The sequence below is a fragment of the Mchenga conophoros genome, linkage group LG22 (genome assembly GCF_057382185.1).
Source record: "Mchenga conophoros isolate Kocher_MC1m ecotype Shallow Benthic linkage group LG22, M_conophoros_male_GT1.1, whole genome shotgun sequence".
Lineage (NCBI taxonomy): Eukaryota > Metazoa > Chordata > Actinopteri > Cichliformes > Cichlidae > Mchenga > Mchenga conophoros.
This window is the reverse complement of record NC_140546.1, coordinates 13,664,242-13,684,095: the sequence shown is the minus strand read 5'-3', so window position 1 is coordinate 13,684,095 and position 19,854 is coordinate 13,664,242. Positions and strand designations below refer to the sequence as shown.

Genomic DNA, 19,854 nt, shown 5'->3' with positions numbered 1-19,854 from the left:
TTACAATATCGCCTACATAAATACATAAGTTAATAAAAATATAGTATTAAGCATTTTGCTCAGTAAATAATCTCCTCTGTTTCACTTTACCTATGCTGGAGTTTCCAGTTGTATCACATGAGCTTGATAACAAATTTCACACTTTTCTCAATGCTGTAATTTCATTTTCATTTGGATTACACTCACTCGCTCCTTTGGTGTTAGTACTAGTGCCAGCACCTAGTTAGACCCCCTTTTTGCCTTTAGGACTGCCTTAATTCTTTCACTCAGTTGAGTTTGCACATCAGTGATGAGCTTTATGATATGGTCAGTAGATGGATACACTGTGGTCATAAAGGGACGGACATGGTTAGGAATAATGCTCAGGTAGACTGTGGTGTTTACATGATTCTCACAGTACCAAAGAACACAAAGTGGACCAAGAAAATATATCCCACACTATTGCACCACCATCACCAACTCAGCTGTTAACACAAGTGACACATTTTTATGTAGCCCACAATTTGACTCATGTTTCATATATTAAACTCGATCAATTTGGTTTATTTTATTTTAGAGCTGACTCCTTTGATACCACTTTGGTGCAGTTATTAGTCTACTCGTTTTACTTGCTGGACTCAGTTCAGTTTCTAATATCTGGAAATGTTTTCTTTTCTTTTTATTAGTTTCAGTGTTTTTTTCTTTTGGTCTTTTTAGTTATTATAATATGGAATATGGTATTTGTCATCGTTGTGGTCTCTGGGTCTTGAACCCAGGGCTTTGAGTTTGCTGTCAGTTCATTATTTCTTCTGGAATTTGAGAAGTAATTTAAGTTCATTGTTTTCTGTTAATAGTGTTTGTATTTCCTGGCGATATCTTCTGATGCCTGGTATCGGTTCCTTATTTGTTTTGGTTTTTTTGTGCCTGCCCATATGGAAAAGAAATAGTAAAAACTTATATGTGATTACTCATGAAAGTGGCCACTTTCATGAGTAAATCATATAAGGCTTACATGATTTACTCATGAAAGTGGCCACTTTCTCATTACTTTCATACATTGTTTTAGAGAGTATCCAAAACATACAAGTTTCATTATGTAATTTTTCAAGGGATCTTATATCTGTTTTCACTCTTATATGCTTTTCATACAAGTTTCACACAAGACAGATACAAACTTTATAAGATTTATATATATCTTTTCCATATGGGTGTAGTCCTTTGTTTGCTTATGACTTTTGGTTTATTTGCTCTCTTTTGGTGTTCCTACTCTGTTCTGTGGTTGTCTCTGTATCTCTCTGGTAATTTTACATGTGAGTCTGTCATCTTTTTAGTTACGTCCTGTCTTAGATCGCTGGTCTTTCGTATCGAGTTTAACATCCTTTGTCTTGTCATCTCTTATTTGTTCCCTTCCTTAGTGTCCCAGGCTTGTCTGCATTTGTCCTTTGCCTTCCCAGTTCCCAGTTTGAGTCCACCTGTTCTTTCCTATGTTAAGTTAACTTTTGTTACTCGTTCAGTTGTGTTTTCCTGTTTTATTGTGCTAACTGTTGTTTTCTGTGGTTTGTGTTGTATTTATTTCCCCTGGCTCATTATGTCTATAGTTTCCAGCCATGGATCCCACCCGTTGCCTCTCCCATAGTTATTCTGTGAGCACACATTTCAATTCCCTTATGGCTTCTTGAATTATGATTCCTTGCTCTTGCGTTTTTAGGGTTTGAAATCTTTTTGGATTCTTTGGGTTCTGCGCAAACACACGATTAACTGCCTTGCAGACACATTGTTCTCAATAAACTACAGCTGAGATTATTTTAGTTACCTAAAAAGAATAAAGAATCCTAAACAAGGAGTGAAATCAGCAGTCTGTTGGGCAAAATGAAAACTAACCAAAAGGATTTTGTGAGCACAAAAACTAAAGTCAAATTTAAAACACTTATGGAAAATGTCTTTCACTTTGGTCAAATTTGTTATTACATTTATGTCATGTCATGGTGCTTTTTATTGGATGTTTACATCAATGTGAACTTTTGAAAAGTGCACCTCTGAATAATATCCTCTGAAATATAATAATAATTAAAAATAAAAGTCAAACTAATGAAAAGGAAGGCTAAGGCTAAACTCAAATGACAAAACTTTGTGGTCTTTACTACATCCACCTGTAGTGAATAACTGAAAATGCTGTGTTGGGTTCAGACCACTCAAGAATATATCATATCTTTGCCTTGAGAAACCCTTGGGTTGCTTATGCGGTAGGAGAAGGAACTAAACCCGTGCTGCTCCTTTTAGCCTTGTGGCCTGTAGTTGCCTGCTCAAACATGTAATCAATAGTTTACACATTGTTGTAAACCTTCTGTATGTACCTTCATGACAGCATCTGTTGATTGTAGACCTTGAAAATGACCTGCATCCCTCTCAAGATTTTGTTAGATGTTGTGATGTTGCCAAGCTTCTTTCTAAAAACAAACCAGACTGTTGATTTGGTCACTCATAAATTTTCGCTGTTTCTCTGACAGGCTCACCCTAATGATGGCGTCCCTTACTAGCATTTTTTTTATGATTAGGATACCCGATTACGACATGGTACCCAAATTCAAGAGTGGATTCAGTGTAGTCTGTTCAAGCCATGTATGCTATGTCGGTGTCATGAAATCACCTCTTGATCGTAGTCTTATTTATTAATGACCTCTGTATGAGTGAGTGTAACATCAGTGACATCAAGAACACTGCATTTAACCTTGTTCTTGTAGTTACCTGCACTACCTCCAGTAGATAAAGTTAATAAAATACGATGTTAGAAGACGATTCAGAAAATAATACTAAAATACACGATTATTGTTGCATTTTCGCAGCTGTAAAAAGTGGTATCAGGTATGTTTTTATGTAGTCTCGGGTTACAATGTCGAACAAACCCGCCCTTTGTGAGGTCATCAAGCCTAACAGCGACACCCCGTGGACGGGGGCGGCAGTGCGCCCTTTGTCTCGGTCACGTAGCTGTTTACGGAAACATTTTCACGTCCGCACGTGCGCCAGTTTGTCACTTCTGCACGGTACGTGAGGGTTCGCGTGCCCTCGGCTCGAAGGAAGGGGCAGGCTGTGCTCGGTTTTTCTCCCGAAATATAAACGAGTTCAAACTTAATGCGTGTCGAGCGATGAGGACTGTGCTCTGCAGCCATCGTGGAGAAGTAGGAGGAGGTCCGGGCTTCATTTTGCCCGTCTGACCTCGCGCGAACTGTGCAGAAGTTGTCGTGAGCTAAAAAGGCCCATCTGGGTTTTTTGTGTGTCACACCTTTGAACACGGAGCGGATTTGTGACGCGAGGAAAGATGATTTTTAGGAACATTCACTCAGGGACCTGCAGAGCATGGCTGTCCCGGGTGAGTCGACGTTTGTTTTCACACTTGCTGTCATGCTAAAACGCTGAAGCCTTGTTATACTCTCTCTGCGTGAGCAGAAACGGATGATAAACGGACAAGAAGCAGCGGGTGTTGCTTCCACTGTCATATCTTTGACTCCTTTTCTTGAAACGCCTTGCACTCTCTGGCATTTGGTCAAACCTCTGAGGAAGTTCCTGCACTGTGCTCACATGCACTTACTGCTCTTTCAGCATTTTCAAATGAGGAACTCTATTTCACCTCTTCACCTTCCACCTGCAGGTTTCCCTGAGGCAGGAGCTGTGTTTCTTCTCCTCGGTGCCCCCACAGCCGGTGCCTCCTCTGGCCCAAACCCTACAGGGCTACTTGCGGGCGCTGGAGCCCCTGCTGCCCCTCGAGGAGCTGAGCCACACCCGTAGGATAGTGCACGATTTCGGCCGGCCGGCCGGGCTTGGTACACAGCTGCAGGAGGGTCTGGAGAAGAGAGCCAGACTCAACAAGAACTGGGTGTGTAGCAGAGTAGCGGAAGGGGAAAGAATCAATGAAAAATCAATTGGTGACTCCCACACGAGCCCCTCAGAATCAGTTAATTAGAATAACTTATTCAAAAATGCCCTGATTATTTGATTATTATTGACCACTTGTTGACCACTTGTAGACAAAACATTAATTTGGTGATGTTTTGATGGTTTGGACGTTTTCTCTCAATAAATAGAGAAAAAAAATCAGTAAATTAATAATGGTTGAGGAAAAACAGCTTCTGTGCAAGCCTAAATGTGTGATCTGATGGTTTATAAGCTGGGTAACTGTTTTCAGAAATGAACTTATTAGACCAAGCAGCATTTTTCCAGTCTTCTGTTGCCCAATGTCAGTGAGGCCATGTGAATCACCATTTTCCCCTCAGTGTATACCTACACTACGTTGCAAAACAGTGTTTCAAAATAGTTTTTTTTCCCCCTATCGATTAAAAACAATCACTAAAATAAGCATTACTTTATGATATTGTATGTATTTAGCTCTTGTTCTGCATTAAACAAACTTATTATTTCAAAGTTTAGGGAATGTTAAAACGTATACCCTATTGCTGAGAATCAAAGAAGAGTCATGTCTTGCTTCTTGTCTGTGACTTAACTTTGCAGCAAAAGTCTGTTAAAAAGCTTTGAGGCACACACACACACACACACACACACACACACACACACACACACACACACAGACTCCAGTAAAAACAAAAATCAGTGCCTTTGTGGTTTTGGTCCTTTTTTTGAACTTCAGAGCTGATTTCCGTGCCCTTCCTTTGGTCTCCCCTGCAGATCTCGGACTGGTGGGTGCAGCGGGCGTACTTGGAGAGCAGACAGCCTCTGCCCGTGCACTCGAACGCGGCTATCTCTCTGCCCCGCAGAGATTTTAATGACTGGAGGAGCCAGCTGGTGTGAGTCTACATAAACTGATGTAGAGAGACGGCAGAGAACAGATATGTGGAAGTGATGGTGCAGAAACCCGTAAAATTAAACATTAAAGGGTGAGATGCTGATGTTAACTCACAAAGTTAACATCAGCATCTCAACGCTGAAGATGTGTTGGCCCGCGGTGTATGTATTTTGAACACTCAAAGCCTCACAGTTCATAGCGTGTAAGCCATTTTTAGATTTCAGTACAACAGCAGCAACAGATCTTTGTATTACTTTGAGTGTGTAAACACAACAGAAGTGTTAAAGGACACAGAAGCAAAAGGGTTTAGTTAAGTGTTGCTGTGTCATCATGCACTTATGATCCTGATACTCACACCTGCTGTTTTTATTTTTATCATTTAAAGCTTGCAACATGATGTCCTGCTCCTCTGTGTGCCAAAGTCGTTACTGCCTCTGTTGACTTCTTTCAAAAGACAGACTCATAAACCGAATAGGCCGCATCTGTGAGACTGAAAAGGGGGTCCGTTTCACTTAAATTCTTTAGATCTCATCGCCTGAAAAGGGGGGAAAAAAAAAAACATGAATCATGCCATTAATGATCTCTGAGGTTTCATCGTGCTGCTTTGTTTAGCTGAATATGATTTGTGTTTATAGAACCGCTTCGTGTCTGTTTCCCTGCAGGTTTGCGTCCAGACTGATTGCAGCCGTTCTGGACTTTAAGGCCAAAATAAACACGTGAGTCTTAATTTATGGAACATATTTGGAGCAGATCAGTGATCAGTATGGACATGGCAGGACTTCCCTTTTCTGCTCTAAAGGCTAAAAATGATGAGGACACTAGTACAAAAAGTAACAGCATTGTCTCCAATGAAAATAGAAAGTCAAAAGTTTTCAGCGAGCATTCACTGGCCGCTTTATTAAATACAGCTTGCTAGCTGCATTAATGCTTCACAGCACAGATTGAACAAGGAGCTGGAAACATTTCTCTGAGATTTCTGACCATATTGATGTCGTAGCATGCCATGTGTGATCTTCTGTTGCTTCAAGTTCTCACAAGGTATGCTCTTCTGCATACCTTGGTTGTAATGAGTGGTTGTCTTGAGTCACTATCAGGTTAAACCAATCTGGCCATTCTTCTCTGACCTCTGCCTTCACAAGGCATTTTCTCCCAGAGATCCGCTGTTCGCTGGATATTTTCTTTCTTGGGAAACCTTAGAAATGTTTGTCTGGGAAAATCCCAGCAGTTCAGCAGTTTCTGAAATGCTCAGGCCAGCCATGTTGAAAGTCATTTAAATCACTTTTCTTTCTCACTCTGATGCTCACCAAATCGTCTTCACTGTGTCCTCATACCTAAATGCGTTGAATTTCTATCATGTGATTGGCTAATTAGATACTTCCGTTAACAAGCAGTTGAACAGGCGTAACTAGTAAAGTGGCAGATGAGTGTGTAGCTCAATTGTTTTTGTCGCAGTTGAAGTTGAATACATAACAATCACGTAAAAATATTTCTATAAATATGACTCTCAGACTCATTTCTTTCATTGATAGTAATTTAACTAATGTTGTGTTAAAAACAAAAAGCTGTTTCAGGCTTTTTGTTAATGTTTGAAAGAAAATGAAAGTGAGAACTTAAAACTTTCGTTCTTGTAAAAGAGGAACTTTCATTTGGTTGAAACCCATGAACCAAAGTCTGTAAAATGGCAGTGACTTTTACACAGAGGTTCAATCAAACACCTTTTCTTTTGGTTCACTCTCCCACTCTGTGTTCACGTATTCTGTGTTTAGCCTGTAAGCTATACACAGATGCCAGATTAAATCAGTGGAATAAAAACGAAAATATGTCACACTTTATAGTGCAGATCAAGTACAAGCTGCTATACAAGTCATATTTACTGGTGCCCAGTCTCTCTGCTGTGTGGTGGGGTTGGGGGGTTACTATAGTAAAATACAGTTATTCCCTTTAGAGCTTATGGAGCTGGTTATTACCTGGGGGAATCACAGGCTCTGTACTGGTGTCAGACTTTGCAGTAATCCTCTGACAGCGTTTAAGCTGCGGTGCTGCAGTTGGTTTTATTCGCTTCTATTTTTGTGCCGTGACCTTTGACTCGGCTGGCATCGCCTTGTGTTTTCTCTGGTGCATGAAGTTAATCTGCGTCTAAATGTACTCGCCTGCACATATTGTAACAGAATCTGCAGCTCAGTGCTGCAACGTCTGCTGGAGTCTCTGTCTCCCCGAATGAAGCATGAAAAAGGTGTTTCAGTGTCGGCGCATTCAGCATAGCTCTGAATTTTTAAACTCCAAAAAGTTTTTTCCTCTTCCTTGTCTTTCGCTCTCATTTTCATAGCTACTCTCTGCTCTATTCCCACTGCACAAACTCTGAACTATTGAGTATAGAAAGTTTCTGCTGCTGTGCATTTCTGATCTGAACTCTTTTATCACATTGCACTTTATTTTGTTGTCATGCATCCTGTAAGATTAAAATTGGTGTTACAGTGCTGAGTAACAATCAGGGGGCCTTGTGTTGATCAGTGAGGGACGCCTTTATCATAGTCTGTGGACTTCAGCAGCAATAGTTTAAACTCTAACAGGGAGATAAGATTTAAACTAGCTGGAAGAGGAACGTTTTTAACTGGCTGATTTAGGAAGAAGTCGGGATCAGAATGACCCGGCCTGAACCGGGAAGCAGAATTTGGGTTTTTCCGAATAACCTTAGGGTCAAGCCTGGTTTTCTGTATTATGAAGGTAGTCCACTTAACAGGGTGCATCAGCATGGTAACTTGTGCTGTAGAGAGGTTACAGTTTGGAGATGAACGGGTAGAAATCACTGTCCGCTGACCAATCGATTCTCCCTTGGATCTCTGTTTGGAAGAGCAGGAGGGTCTGAGATGTTTTAATATTATTTAACGTCTTTGCATTTCCCCCGATGAACATCAGTAAAAAAAATCTAGATTTTTTCTTTTCTAAAAGTATTTTACCTTTTTTCTTGCTCTATAAGCATTCATATATAATCCTAAAACAGGACCTACTTGTACTTTGTCACCTTATACAAAATTGGCTTTTTGTTTGTTTGTTTTTAATTGAATTGCTCTGATTGTTAAACACCACTGTGGCTCCCGCTGAAAGAGTGGACACTAACAATGTCTGTTATACATTACTTTAATTAAATAGTCAGTTATAAGCCATCAGATTCTCCAGTGTCCTAATGAGACATGTTAGAAGTCTGTAGACTTTCACAGTCTGCATTTTTGCCTGCTGACAGAGCTACAGTAGGTGCAGCGTCTTATCAGGTGAGGTCCTGTGCAATGAGCAGGTCTAAAACTGATGGGTGTCTTTATTCTTTGCACAGTTGTGAGATGATCAGCGATCCCGCACAGAGATGTTATTCATTGTCCCTCGGTGTATTTAACTAGTGCAGGGTGCAGTCAAGAAGAGGGTAACCCATGTCTTTGTAGGTGCAGGCAGTCATTAAGTGACTGTCTTGAAGAGGCGGCAGCTATAAGTATACGCTCATTGTTCAAAACATGGCTGAGCAGAAGGGGCGGATTAAGGGTTTCATCTTACTAGGGGAAACAACCAGAGAGGGTGACTGAGGAAAGCAAAGGATGGGGGGGAAAAAAAACAATAATGACTGACGTGTTTCTCTTTGTCTGTCAGCGGGCAGCTGCCAGTCGAGTTCATGCGAAGGAAGCCCCTGTGCAAGGAGCTCTACCCGCTCCTCTTCTCCTCCTGCAGGATCCCCGGCCCCAAGCACGACTACATTGCTCACTACGGCCGCTCCCGCCGCTCGCCGACGCACATCACTGTCGTCAGGAACTACCAGGTGAGTCGTGCCTGACAGGTGGCAGAAGATGGATTTAGATAGTCTCTTTTGTTCTTTTCTTGTGTTGCCAGTCAAGTCGAGTCTTGTGCAATCACATCTGAAGCTGCTTTTTGTGTTTCTTAAACTCCAAGTTGATTGTTGATACACCAATTTTTGCAAACAGAAGTCACGTGATCGTACAGGAAGCTTTCTTCTGAACATTGAGTACTCTGGCAGCACATTATCCCACGAGATCGTTGTTTTATCTAGTGATTGCTGGCTGTATGTGGATATTTCATCTACATCTTGATTAAAAGAGAAGCTTATTTAGTTTGTAAAGTATCTGCACATAAGTGGAGAACCAGTCAGCAGATGTCTGATTTAACATTGAGTTCAGTTGGGTAATTAGAGAAAGGAAGAGAAGTGTTTAAAAGCATGCTTCTTAGCATTTCAGACATCTGTTACTTTTTATCACAGGAATTCTTAAACCATGAAAACATGTTTGATTCTGGAAAGGAAAAAAGCATGAAATGAGATGTACTAAATCTACACAGTGTTTCATAATGACTAAGGACTACTGCATACTCACATCTACTGTACTTTTTATTGTAGGTTAGTAAGTTGTTCATCTTTCAGAAGACGCAGCGTCCAAAATTAACAAAATATCCTGGATGTTCACCTCTGGCGCTTCCTGTTGTGGCTCAGTTTTTTTTCAAAGGTTAACAGATTTACTGAAAAGGCCTTCTGCTGCCAAAGTGACTTTAATTGATGTAGGGCGTGACTCATTTGCAGTGCGTCAAGTTTGGCGGAGCTGCAGCAGAGAAGTGATAGAAATAGTTTGTTTTTTATTTAGTCTGTTTCTACAGGGTTTATTAGCCACAAGTACAACATCAGCTCTCACTCTGGACTGATGACAGTAAGCGGAGTTATTGTATACTAGTAAGCCAAATGCTAGTTTGTGTTTTTAAATACATTTTGTAGCTCAAGTTAAAATCTATATGTATATGCACACCATTTAATCTGAGGTATGACTGAATGTGATGCAGTCAGCATTATTTGCATGGACTCTGATCTGTCGAGGAATTGTTCTCCTTTCATGGACGAGTGCAGCTGTGCTGTGTTGTTGTGGCGCCCTCTGATGAACACGTCGACCCAGAGTATCCTAGAAATGTTCAGTTGGAGACACAGTGTGACTAAACGCTGGCCAAGAAAGTCTCTGGATATAAATACAGGACCCAGAGAGTCCTGTGCTGCTCTGCACGTGTGGGGCTGGGCATCGTCTGCTGAAACAGCTGCTGGGCGGGGCGCAGTACAGACTGGAGCGCCCCGTCTCAGCACCTCAGCCAAGAACAATCGGGTCAGGGGTCAGAGATGTTGCAAGGTTACAGCTTGGATACATGAGAGTCCCGGCAGGAAGTAGCTCTGCCACTAGTCAGGCGTGACGCTGATGACAGTGGTGTTCAGAGACTGCTGCCTGCAGAAAAGAGTAAACTAAACCAGCTGTGAGGTGTAACTTCATTCATATGGAGATTAATAATCCCAACAACAAGCAACCAGAACCCAAAAGTGCTTTCTTAGAGATTAAAATGATGCAGTGAGAATTTTTTATTTATTTATTTCTTTAGAAATGTACTCGTCAAAAAAAAGTGCTTTCATCCACTGAGCCTCGGTTTTCTGATGGACTTTTGAGGATATTTTTCAGGTGACAATTCTTTTTGTTTTTGTAAAAGGCAGAACAGGAAAACCCTCAAAGAACTTAAACTGCTTAACAGAAATTCAGATTTTATCGTCTCAGCTCTGAACTTGTTTGGTTTTTTGATAACTGTAAATGTTGGTGTTTCTGTGGATTTGAAGGGTTTTTTGTGACTGTAAAAAGCACTTAGTGCAGCTTAGTAATCGAAAGATGCCCCCGCTTTTAGTTTTGTATTGCTTTTAAAAACTTTGATCTTACTGACATGGTTTTCCTCTTACTCCCAGTTCTTCCAGCTGGAGGTTTATAACAGCGATGGCTCGCGGATGACTGAGAGTCAGATCCACGGGCAGCTGCTCAGGATCAGGTCTCAGTCTTGGAAGACGGACAAGGAGCCGATGGGCATCCTGACCAGCGAGCACCGCCACACATGGGGAGAGGCTTACAACCGCCTGCTGAGAGGTAGATCACCACACACGCAAGCCGGTGCTTACTACTTGACTGCTATCTCACTGTAAGCTGCTGCTGTTTTCGGTTATTTTAAGAGAGCAAACAAAACTGATCTGTTAATGGCTCAGTTTAAGAAAATACAAATGTGAGAAACGTCTACATGCCAAGCTCTGACTGTAGGATTAACATCCCCTGATGTTGGTGAAGCTTTGCTGGTGTTAGAGTAGCATAGGATACGCCCTCGCATCCATTTTTCTGATGTGCTTGAAATGACGTCACAATATCTGAGGTTCCTTTAGAGCAGCTTGAAGGTGGTGGCCAAAGGAGGCGTTTTATTAATTTTTACCTAATTATAGATTTTAGATAATGAGACCTTCCAACTCAGTGGTTTTATCATCTGCTTTGTAGAAACCTAACTACACATAGGAGACAGGAGAGGGTGCTGTGTACTTGGAGCAGCTCAGTGATCAGAACTCTTCATGTTTTTAGACCTAACACAATGATGGATTGATTAGTATTTAGTATTTATTTATTTATTGTCATTGTCAAGAACAATGAAATTGCGTTTGGGGCTTCCATACAACCCAAAAAAAAGAAGAAAATAATAAATACCCCTTAAAACCCAAGTGTACATATTTAACCCAGTGTGACTCCAATGCAATAAGACAATCCTTAGCAATAATGTTCGTAGAAATTCAGACAAAGACCTGAGAAACATGACAAAATACAACAATGCAACCCATTCAATATTATTGTACTGTGAGATATGATATCAGATATGATAGTTATCTATTTAAGAAAGAGGGGGGGGCAGGAGGGGGAAGAGAATAAAGATATGATGCACCAATGCAGACCAGTTCATTGCTATTAAGAAGTTGGATATGGTTATTGTCTGTGAGAGGGGGGCAGAGAGTTCAGGAGCCTCACAGCCTGTGGATACAGGCTGTTGGCCAGTCTGGATGTTTTGGCCTGTATAGACCTGTACCTTCTCCCTGAGGGCAGCAGATGGAAAAGGTGGCGCGCAGGGTGATGTTGGTCCCGCAGGATACTGTGCACCCTCCTCAGACAGCGAGTGGGGAAGATATTACTGATCTCTGGCAGACTTGTTCCAATAATTCTGCCAGCTTCTTTCACCACCCGCTGGAGTGCTTGCTGATCGGCCTTGGTGCAGCTGGGGAACCACACTAGAAATCCATACGTCAGAACGCTGCTGATGGCACAGTTGTAGAAGTTCAACATCAGAGATCTGGGAATGTGTGCGCTCCGCAGTCTCCTCAGGTAGAGGCGCTGTTGGGCCTTCCGTACAACTGAGGTGATATGGTTGCCCCAGGACAGGTCCTCGGTCACAGTTACCCCCAAGAATTTAAAACTGCTCACCCTCTCCACCGCCTCACTGCCAATGAAGAGAGGCAGATGGTTGTTATGACCCCTCTTCCGGAAATCTACAATGATCTCCTTGGTCTTTTTGGTGTTTAAGACCATTACATGTCTCAAAGCAGTTTTAAGTGTTAAATGTTTTATGCCTGCATCAGCAGAAACCCAATAATCAATCTTGGTTGGAAAAACTGAAATGTTGGTGATGGACGAAACTCTCAGACACTTAAAATGACCGAAAGTTGGAATCATTGTGTTTCCATCTTGTTATTTTCATACTTGGAGTCTGCTGAAGTAGTTTTGCATGATTCACAGCTCAAAATTATCCTCATTTATTTAATACTGTGGTGCAGCCCCTCAAAGGGAAAGAAATTTATTTTCAAGTAAGTCATTAAGTTATAAAACAGTAGTTTGGGACAGAAGAGGCAGAGTGTGTACGGACAGTGCAGGAGCTGATAGAGGAGAAATGTTAATAACCGTACGAGCTGGCAAAGGACAGGAGGAGTGATGATGTCGAATAGTTTGACTCTTTTTATTTTAACTCCTTTTAATACTTGATAAATGCAAAAACAGAAAAATGTGAGATTGTTGTGTCAAACTCGGAAACCAGATGGAACTGTAGAAAGAGGAGTCAAAGGAGCTTGCAAAGAAAAGCGTCTGGACTTCTTTAAGTTGCTTGAAGACGTTTCACCTCTCATCTGAGAACCTTAAGGCAGCTCTCTTCTCATTGGCTGCCACGCACAAACAGCAGGTCCTCCACAATGACTTCTTTACGTCTGTGATACAATTAGTCGTTGCTTTCACTGAAGTTGTAGATTGTTTTGGTGCATACAAATATAAACATACCATTATGTATGAGAACAAGTATGAAAACGTGTTCTATAGTATAAAATAAAAACAATAAACAAATGGGGAAATAATCCTAGTGATAGCAGCACCAACAAACAATACTTAACAGAAAATAAGGAGAAGCAATCAATAAGCAGGAACAATTTTTGGGCATCATATAAATAACGGCTACATGTGGGAGACGAGTTGATTGGGTTTAAACGACACGGTCTCTGTGTGTATCAGATAAACTGAACCAGGAATCGGTGCGGATGATAGAGACGGGACTTTTCTCCTTGTGTCTGGATTCTCCAGTCATGAGGATATCAGATGAAAAGTATGTGTACACACACACACACACCGAGTATTTCTGTGTTTGCTAAATCAGTTGAGTAATGCTGTCTGTGCAGATATTATTGTTTCTTATGGAGGTTTGGAAACACTGCACAATTATCACTACCCGTATTTGAGCTATTGCTCCATTTAAATGTTGTGCACTCTCTGTGGTTTTCTGCGTGTGAGCTCATGAAGAATCGCTTGTGCAACCACTTTAATTGACAGGTATGCGAGCCGCAAGGCCGCGCAGGTCCTTCATGGCGGCGGGACGTTCTCCAACAGCGGAAACCGCTGGTTTGACAAAACGCTTCAGGTGGGAATGCGCACGTGAATGGCGAGAGATGGCTTGTTTAGAGCAGCTGATGCAGAGTGCTGACTCGTGTCTGTGTTTGAACAGTTTGTGGTCGGCGAGGACGGCTCGTGGGGTCTTCTGTATGAGCAAGCCACGGCCGAGGGTCCGCCTGTAGCGACGCTGCTGGATCATGTGATCGAGTATTGGTGAGATGTTGGAATGAAACTGCAGATGTGCTGAATTAGTCAAGAAAAATTGAGCTGAGGTGGAGAATGATGGGGTGTCTGCTCTGAGTGTTTACGTTTTTTTTTTTTCTTGTCTGCAGTGAGAAACCGGACACAAAGAGGGCGCCGCTGCTCCCGCTACCAATGCCCAAGAAGCTTTACTTTCACATAGACCGAGAAATCAAGAGGGACATCGAGCACGCCAAGCAGAACCTTGACATGTAAGCTCCCAACTTTTTTTTTTTTTTTTTTTTTAAACTTAAACTCTGAGCTGAGCTCTGCAGCGCGCTGACCTCTCCGCACACCATCAGCTGCATGTTTGTGTTTGCTCTGAAATCTGACAGAGGTGGAGAGAACTTGCTCTAAAAGAAGGCCGCAGGAGTGTAAACAGATTTATCTTTGCTGTGTTTATGTAACCTTGATGGAAATAATGCCTCTGTGGATAACTGTAAAGTCATTCTTCATAATCCACTGCTGTCCTGGTCAGATGCCAAGCTTTTTATATGGTCCTGTGCAATTTCAGAGCTCTCTCAAATCATTCAGATGCCAAAATATGATTGAGGAATAAAGCTTTTTCTTACGTGCAGTGTGGAGTTCAACGGGACTTAAAAATATTATATGGAAATGTTTAAAATAGTGAGTAAAAGTAGGTAGAAGTAAACTTTGTTTACTTTCTGTCACATAATCTAGTGATTTCCCACCTCCTCTCTACACTGCTGTCTGAAAGCTTATTTAAAGCTGCTAATTGAACCTTGACTTTAAACATAAAATCAGCACAAATGCAAATGTTTGTCCTGAATTTGTTGAAGCCTGATCAACGACCTCGACGTTAATGTGTTCAACTTCAAGAAGTTTGGCAAGAATCTTCCAAAGCAGCACCAGATGAGCCCAAACTCCTTTATCCAGGTCGCCCTGCAGCTCGCCTACTACAGGTCAGTGCCAGCAATCTGCTTTTCTTTTCTTTTTTCTTTTTTTGTGTGTTGTTTGTTTGTTTGTTTGTTTGTTTGTTTTTAATCTGCTGTTAGAATTTCCTGCTGTGCTGTGGTTAGTCTCAGACTGGATCAGATGGCATTTGTAGTTTTTTACTTCAACCCCGTTGCATTAGAGAGGGAAAGTTACTTTATTAAATAACTGGTAATGTCCAAAACTGACCCATTTAGCTGCTTTGTGAACCGACTGATCATAAAATAGATTCCTCTTCACTCACACCAGTCCACCTGGTAATCTAACGCCTTGTTTGATACCTGGACTTGATCGGATGAGTTCTGTTGGAGTAATTGGAGTGACTGATTTACACTGATCGGCCACTTTATTAGGTATAGTTTGCTGTTACTGGATGGATCCATCCCTTCATGTTGTTTAAGACCCTACTACCCAAATGTTGCATCAGAAGATTAGACTCATCAGACCAGGAAACACTTTTCCCATCTTATTGTTCAGTTTTGGTGAGCCCCTGTGAACTGGGGCCTCAGTTTCTGTCTCTTAGCTGACAGGAGTTTCACCTGGTTTGGTCTTCTGTTGCTGTAGTCTGCCTGCTTCTGAATGCATGTTGTGTGTTCAGAGATGCTATTCTGCATACCTTGGTTGTAACACGTGAGTTCTCTGTAAATTCTGAATGTGCTAACTACAAGAGTGAGAATCATTAAGTTTTGTTTTCTGCTTTGTCTTTAAAGTGCAGCACTTACTTGAGATGAACACCTACCTGTTAGCAGCATTGTCTCTGATATTGGCTTTATTTTTGTCTGCAGAGTTCACAGTGAAGTCTGTTCTGCCTGCGATATCGCCACTCAGAGGATGTTTAGAGGAGGAAGGACCGAGTACATCCGCTCACCCACCAAGCAGGGGCTCCAGTTCATTCTGGCCTTTGATAATCCGTCCGTATCGGTGAGAAGCACAAACCCTGTGAGAAAGTTCTCCCGCTGAATGGGAACAGAACTGTTGGAGGATTTTTGTAGCTTGGATTCAGAATGTGTTTATTTTTTGGGGTTTGCAGCGGGAAGCAAAGCAGGAGCTGTTCAGAGAAGCTGTTGATGCCTACTCGGCTCTGACCGAAGCGGTAAGTGTTAAATAAATGTTAAAACATTTATCTCAAAGCTGCTGATTAACTGATTCAAAAACACTCAAACAAGAGTTTCATTTCTCTTTTGTTCAGGCACTTAATGGACACGGCATTGACCGCCACCTGCTGGGGCTCAAGCTGCAGGCCATCGAGGAGGGCATGAGCATTCCCAAAATCTTCATGGACACGGCTTACGGGCTAGCAACACACTTTAAACTCCGGACAGGACAGGTGTGTGTGTGTGTCTTTGTTCGAGGTGTTATTTACACTGTTGCTCAGTAGGAAATGGGAATTTTTTTTGTTGTTGTTGTTTTGTCAAATGATAGTGGCTATATGAGAGGGAATTTTCTACCAGATAATCTCCTGTGAATTTCTTGCAGCACACGCATACATGGATGCTTGGAGTTTCCTCAAAATGAATCTGTTTCTCTTCCTCATTTTAGGTGTTGACAGTCAGATGTGTGGAATTTTTGTAGGTTTTTTTTTCTTTTTTGCCCCGGGGTCAGCTCCTGATTGTTTGTGGGTTTTTTTCTGGCATGCCTTAGTTTTCAAATGACAGTATATATCAAAGCATTTGTACAGTATAGCTGAATGTTCCAGATTCGCACAGTTTTAAAGGGGATCTGTGCTGCTTGGTTGAACTCAACGATGTAGTTGTGTTGTTTCTCCTTCTTATCTTTGACAAAGTTGTGTTGTCTCATGAGTGTGATTCAGGAAAAAATACCCAACTGGCTGTTGAGATAATGACAAGTTTCCAGTTAGCAGCTATGATCACCGGTTATGTGGATTTTGACCAGTTGGAGCATAAATTGTGACGGCAAATTTTCATTTAATTTTAGTCATAAAGGAGGTAGTTGATGATAACTGTGATGAATGTTATTGGTCAACAAAGTTAACACGGCCCAGCTCGCATTGAAATGTAGGTGCTCGTATTTGATGTTTTATGAGCAATTAAAAACACTGTAGATATGAAATGAGAACAGCAGAATTGAGCTCTTGGCATCTGTACAGATCATGTGATATAACTGGAAGCTCTAGATCAGCTGTCTGGTGAGCCTTAGTGTTCTCGTGATGAAGAGTGAACTTTGAGACTCAGATTTGAGGATTTGTGTGTTTTTAATGACGTGTGCCCAGCTTTAAGGCCCAGTTCCATTATTGATCTCCCTCCTGTCTTGTCTCTTCAGATGCCTGCAAACAACACGGACAGCGTGATGTGTTTCGGTCCTCTCGTTCCTGACGGCTACGCCGTCTGTTACAACCCTCAGGCGGACCACATCCACTTCTCCATCACGGCCTTTAACTGCTGCGAGGACACTAACGCAGAGAGACTCGCTCGCACTTTGAGGGACACCATGTGTCATCTGCAGGAGATGTTGCAGCCTACTGTGTAGAGCTGCTGCTACAGCGTCCAGCAGCAAGATACCAAACATTATCTCTAAAGAATATTTTGTACGACTTTTGTAGGGGTGCTTTTTTTGGGGGGGGGGGGGTCGGTATGCTTGCTACTCACGCTTCACTCGAGCATTTAATTGTGTGAGAGCCTGGAAAAGATCTCTGCAGCTCTCGGGTTCTTTTGTTGCTTCTTTAAAGTTTGGGTGAAGCGATAAATCTTTTTCTAAGCTGTCAAATTTGCATCGTCATCGTTGCATTTCGAAGCATCAAATTCCACAGCGTCTCTCGATGAAAGCGAAACGACTCAATGTGACACTCCAGCATTAATCGGAAACGTCTACACGTGCACTCCTTTGTACAACTTGTGAGATGACCTGTGTCCTTCAACCTTTCACATTTCACTTTTTCATCAGAATTAATGGGAAAGTTGGATTTTTTTTTTTTTAATAGGTGAAAAAGGTGGTTTGAATGGACCAGAGGAGAGGAATTATTGAGGGTGATGTGGTGTTTTTGTGTCTGAACTCGACCTGATCGTGAGATGAATTTTGAATAAGCATAATTTTTGTTGTTTGTTTGTTTGTTTATTTGGAGGATCTTGTTCTGCACTCAACCTGCAGGACTGGTTAATAAAGCCTGTGCTCACATAATTTCTCACTCAAATTATTTTGTCCATGTTAAAGAAAGTATGAGAGTGAGGATTTCCATTAAAAATCTGACACTTTTTCAGCAAAGTGGCATCACAGAATCGCAGTTTTTCACCCAATCTGATTTCTGCTCCAGTGCGCCCCCTCCAATGTTCAAATCTGGACACAATGAGATCTCAACTTTTCAAACCTCATCAGCAGAGCATCTGAGCTGCCTACTTTATGAAAGGTACATTAAATAACTAGTGTATGCAACCCGTCATAGCAGACCACTACCTGATGAATAACAGGAAAAGCTGACCCTTCAGTCTAGGCTAAAGGGAGGTAGTTTGCTGACGTGGTTCTCCTTAGTGGTAAGGGTCACTGCAAATCAATACAACATTATCTGGAGTGATAAGTTTATCTCATTGTGATGTGAGTGTTTTCTACAAGGATGATGGTACTCCTGGCCAGTGTCAGGGGGGAAGGGGTCTGTGGCCGTATAATAGATGTTTGAAATTAAAATTAAAGTAGAAAGACCTGTCAAAGCTGCATGCCATAAGTGATCCTGCACAATTAATAAAGCTGCTCAGTGGGTGGCCTGTACAGGCTGCACAATTTTAAGGTAATGAAACCTGCTTTAAATCACAGAATTATATGCATATAAATGGTACGCTCAGAAATACAGATCAAAGTATAAAAGTGCAAAAAAATATTTGAGAATAATGGGAAACATGAAGTTGCAGAGGGGATACAGCAACCTTTTTGAACAGGCCTGGACTCATGAGGCTTTTCCATAACGCCAAAGCTTGGAGGTCACTGAATGGGTTGAAGAGTATGAAAATGATCTGAGTCACCAGCTCTTAATCCAGCTGAGCACTTTTTGAGGATTTGGACTGGCTTTGTGGAGAGGTGTATGAGAACTGGTCATCGTCCCTCCACACTGCATTAGAGTCTGTCAAGCAGCACTGAAGATGAAGCTGTATGTGTGGCCTAACATCCAGATTATTCCTCTTTGTTATCTATTTCTATTTATGCTTATGTTGTGACTGAGATTTATGTCAAAGTTCAAAGGTCAGACTGAATAAACATGCCTGTAAACTGCAGCTTGACTGACTGTCAGAGGAATGCAACAGTAAAATTGTAATTTCAGTTTACAACGGAGTATGCACCAAAGGAGCAAACACCATTGAAAGAGGGAACTGCTTACATCATATTATTATGGCTCTCATGATCAGTAGTTTTATAGTTACATAAAGTGAAACATTTTCCCAGTTTTAGCTTCGTATTAACTACCAAAGTTCTTATTTGGTTCGGGTTTTTGAAACTTTGTAAGTTTCTGTAAAAATAAAACAAAAAAGTTGACAAAATGTATTAAACTTTTTTAGTGAAATGCTTATAAAACATTATTTAAAAAATAAAACTTATTTAAAACTTGTTTTCCCTGTCACTTTTTTTTTTTAATAATGTTACAATATTTATAAAGGCAGACGGTGTCTGAGATAGATAGCATGGCCTTCTGTCCACCAATCTAAGGGACAGCGCATGAACAACCCTTGAGCACCAGATCCATAGAGGCAGGGGTCAAGCTAAAGACTGATAAGGTGCCCTGGAGACTATCAAACATATAGTTGCAGAAGGTTAGACGCAATTGGACCCGTGTAAGTTGAGAGGCACAACCAGGTGGCTGGGGCAGCGTACAGGAACATCTGTCCATATACTGACTAGAATTCCCTGATGGGAAACACCACCAAGGTGGTTGAAAACAACAGGGCTGAGGTCCTGTGGGACCTTGAGTTCTAGGCGTACAAGCAGCTGCTGGCTAACTAACCTGATGGCTGACAAGGAGCAGAAGACCGTATTTGCATTTTATTATAACATTATTGGCAGCAACAAATAAATACACTGTGTTAAAAGCATTAAAATATTTGAGTTGCACAGCCCAGCATTAAATGAATTTGATCAAAATCAGAGAGACACTGTTAAAGCTGCACATTAAAGAGTAAACAAAGCTTGTTATGTTACATACTC

At 41.5% G+C, this 19,854-nt stretch overlaps 1 protein-coding gene across 1 annotated transcript; it reads left to right on the top strand.

Annotated features, from left to right (window-relative positions):
* Positions 1-2,939: 2,939 nt before the first annotated feature.
* On the top strand, positions 2,940-17,291 carry cratb (carnitine O-acetyltransferase b). Its single transcript, XM_085262166.1, has 15 exons — positions 2,940-3,346; positions 3,626-3,850; positions 4,657-4,775; positions 5,437-5,490; positions 8,411-8,576; positions 10,533-10,707; positions 13,144-13,234; positions 13,459-13,546; positions 13,631-13,731; positions 13,851-13,970; positions 14,559-14,681; positions 15,498-15,633; positions 15,743-15,805; positions 15,902-16,039; positions 16,993-17,291. The coding sequence occupies exons 1-15, from the start codon at positions 3,296-3,298 to the stop codon at positions 17,197-17,199; spliced, it is 1,857 nt and encodes a 618-aa protein (XP_085118292.1). The 5' UTR covers positions 2,940-3,295; the 3' UTR covers positions 17,200-17,291.
* Positions 17,292-19,854: the final 2,563 nt, after the last annotated feature.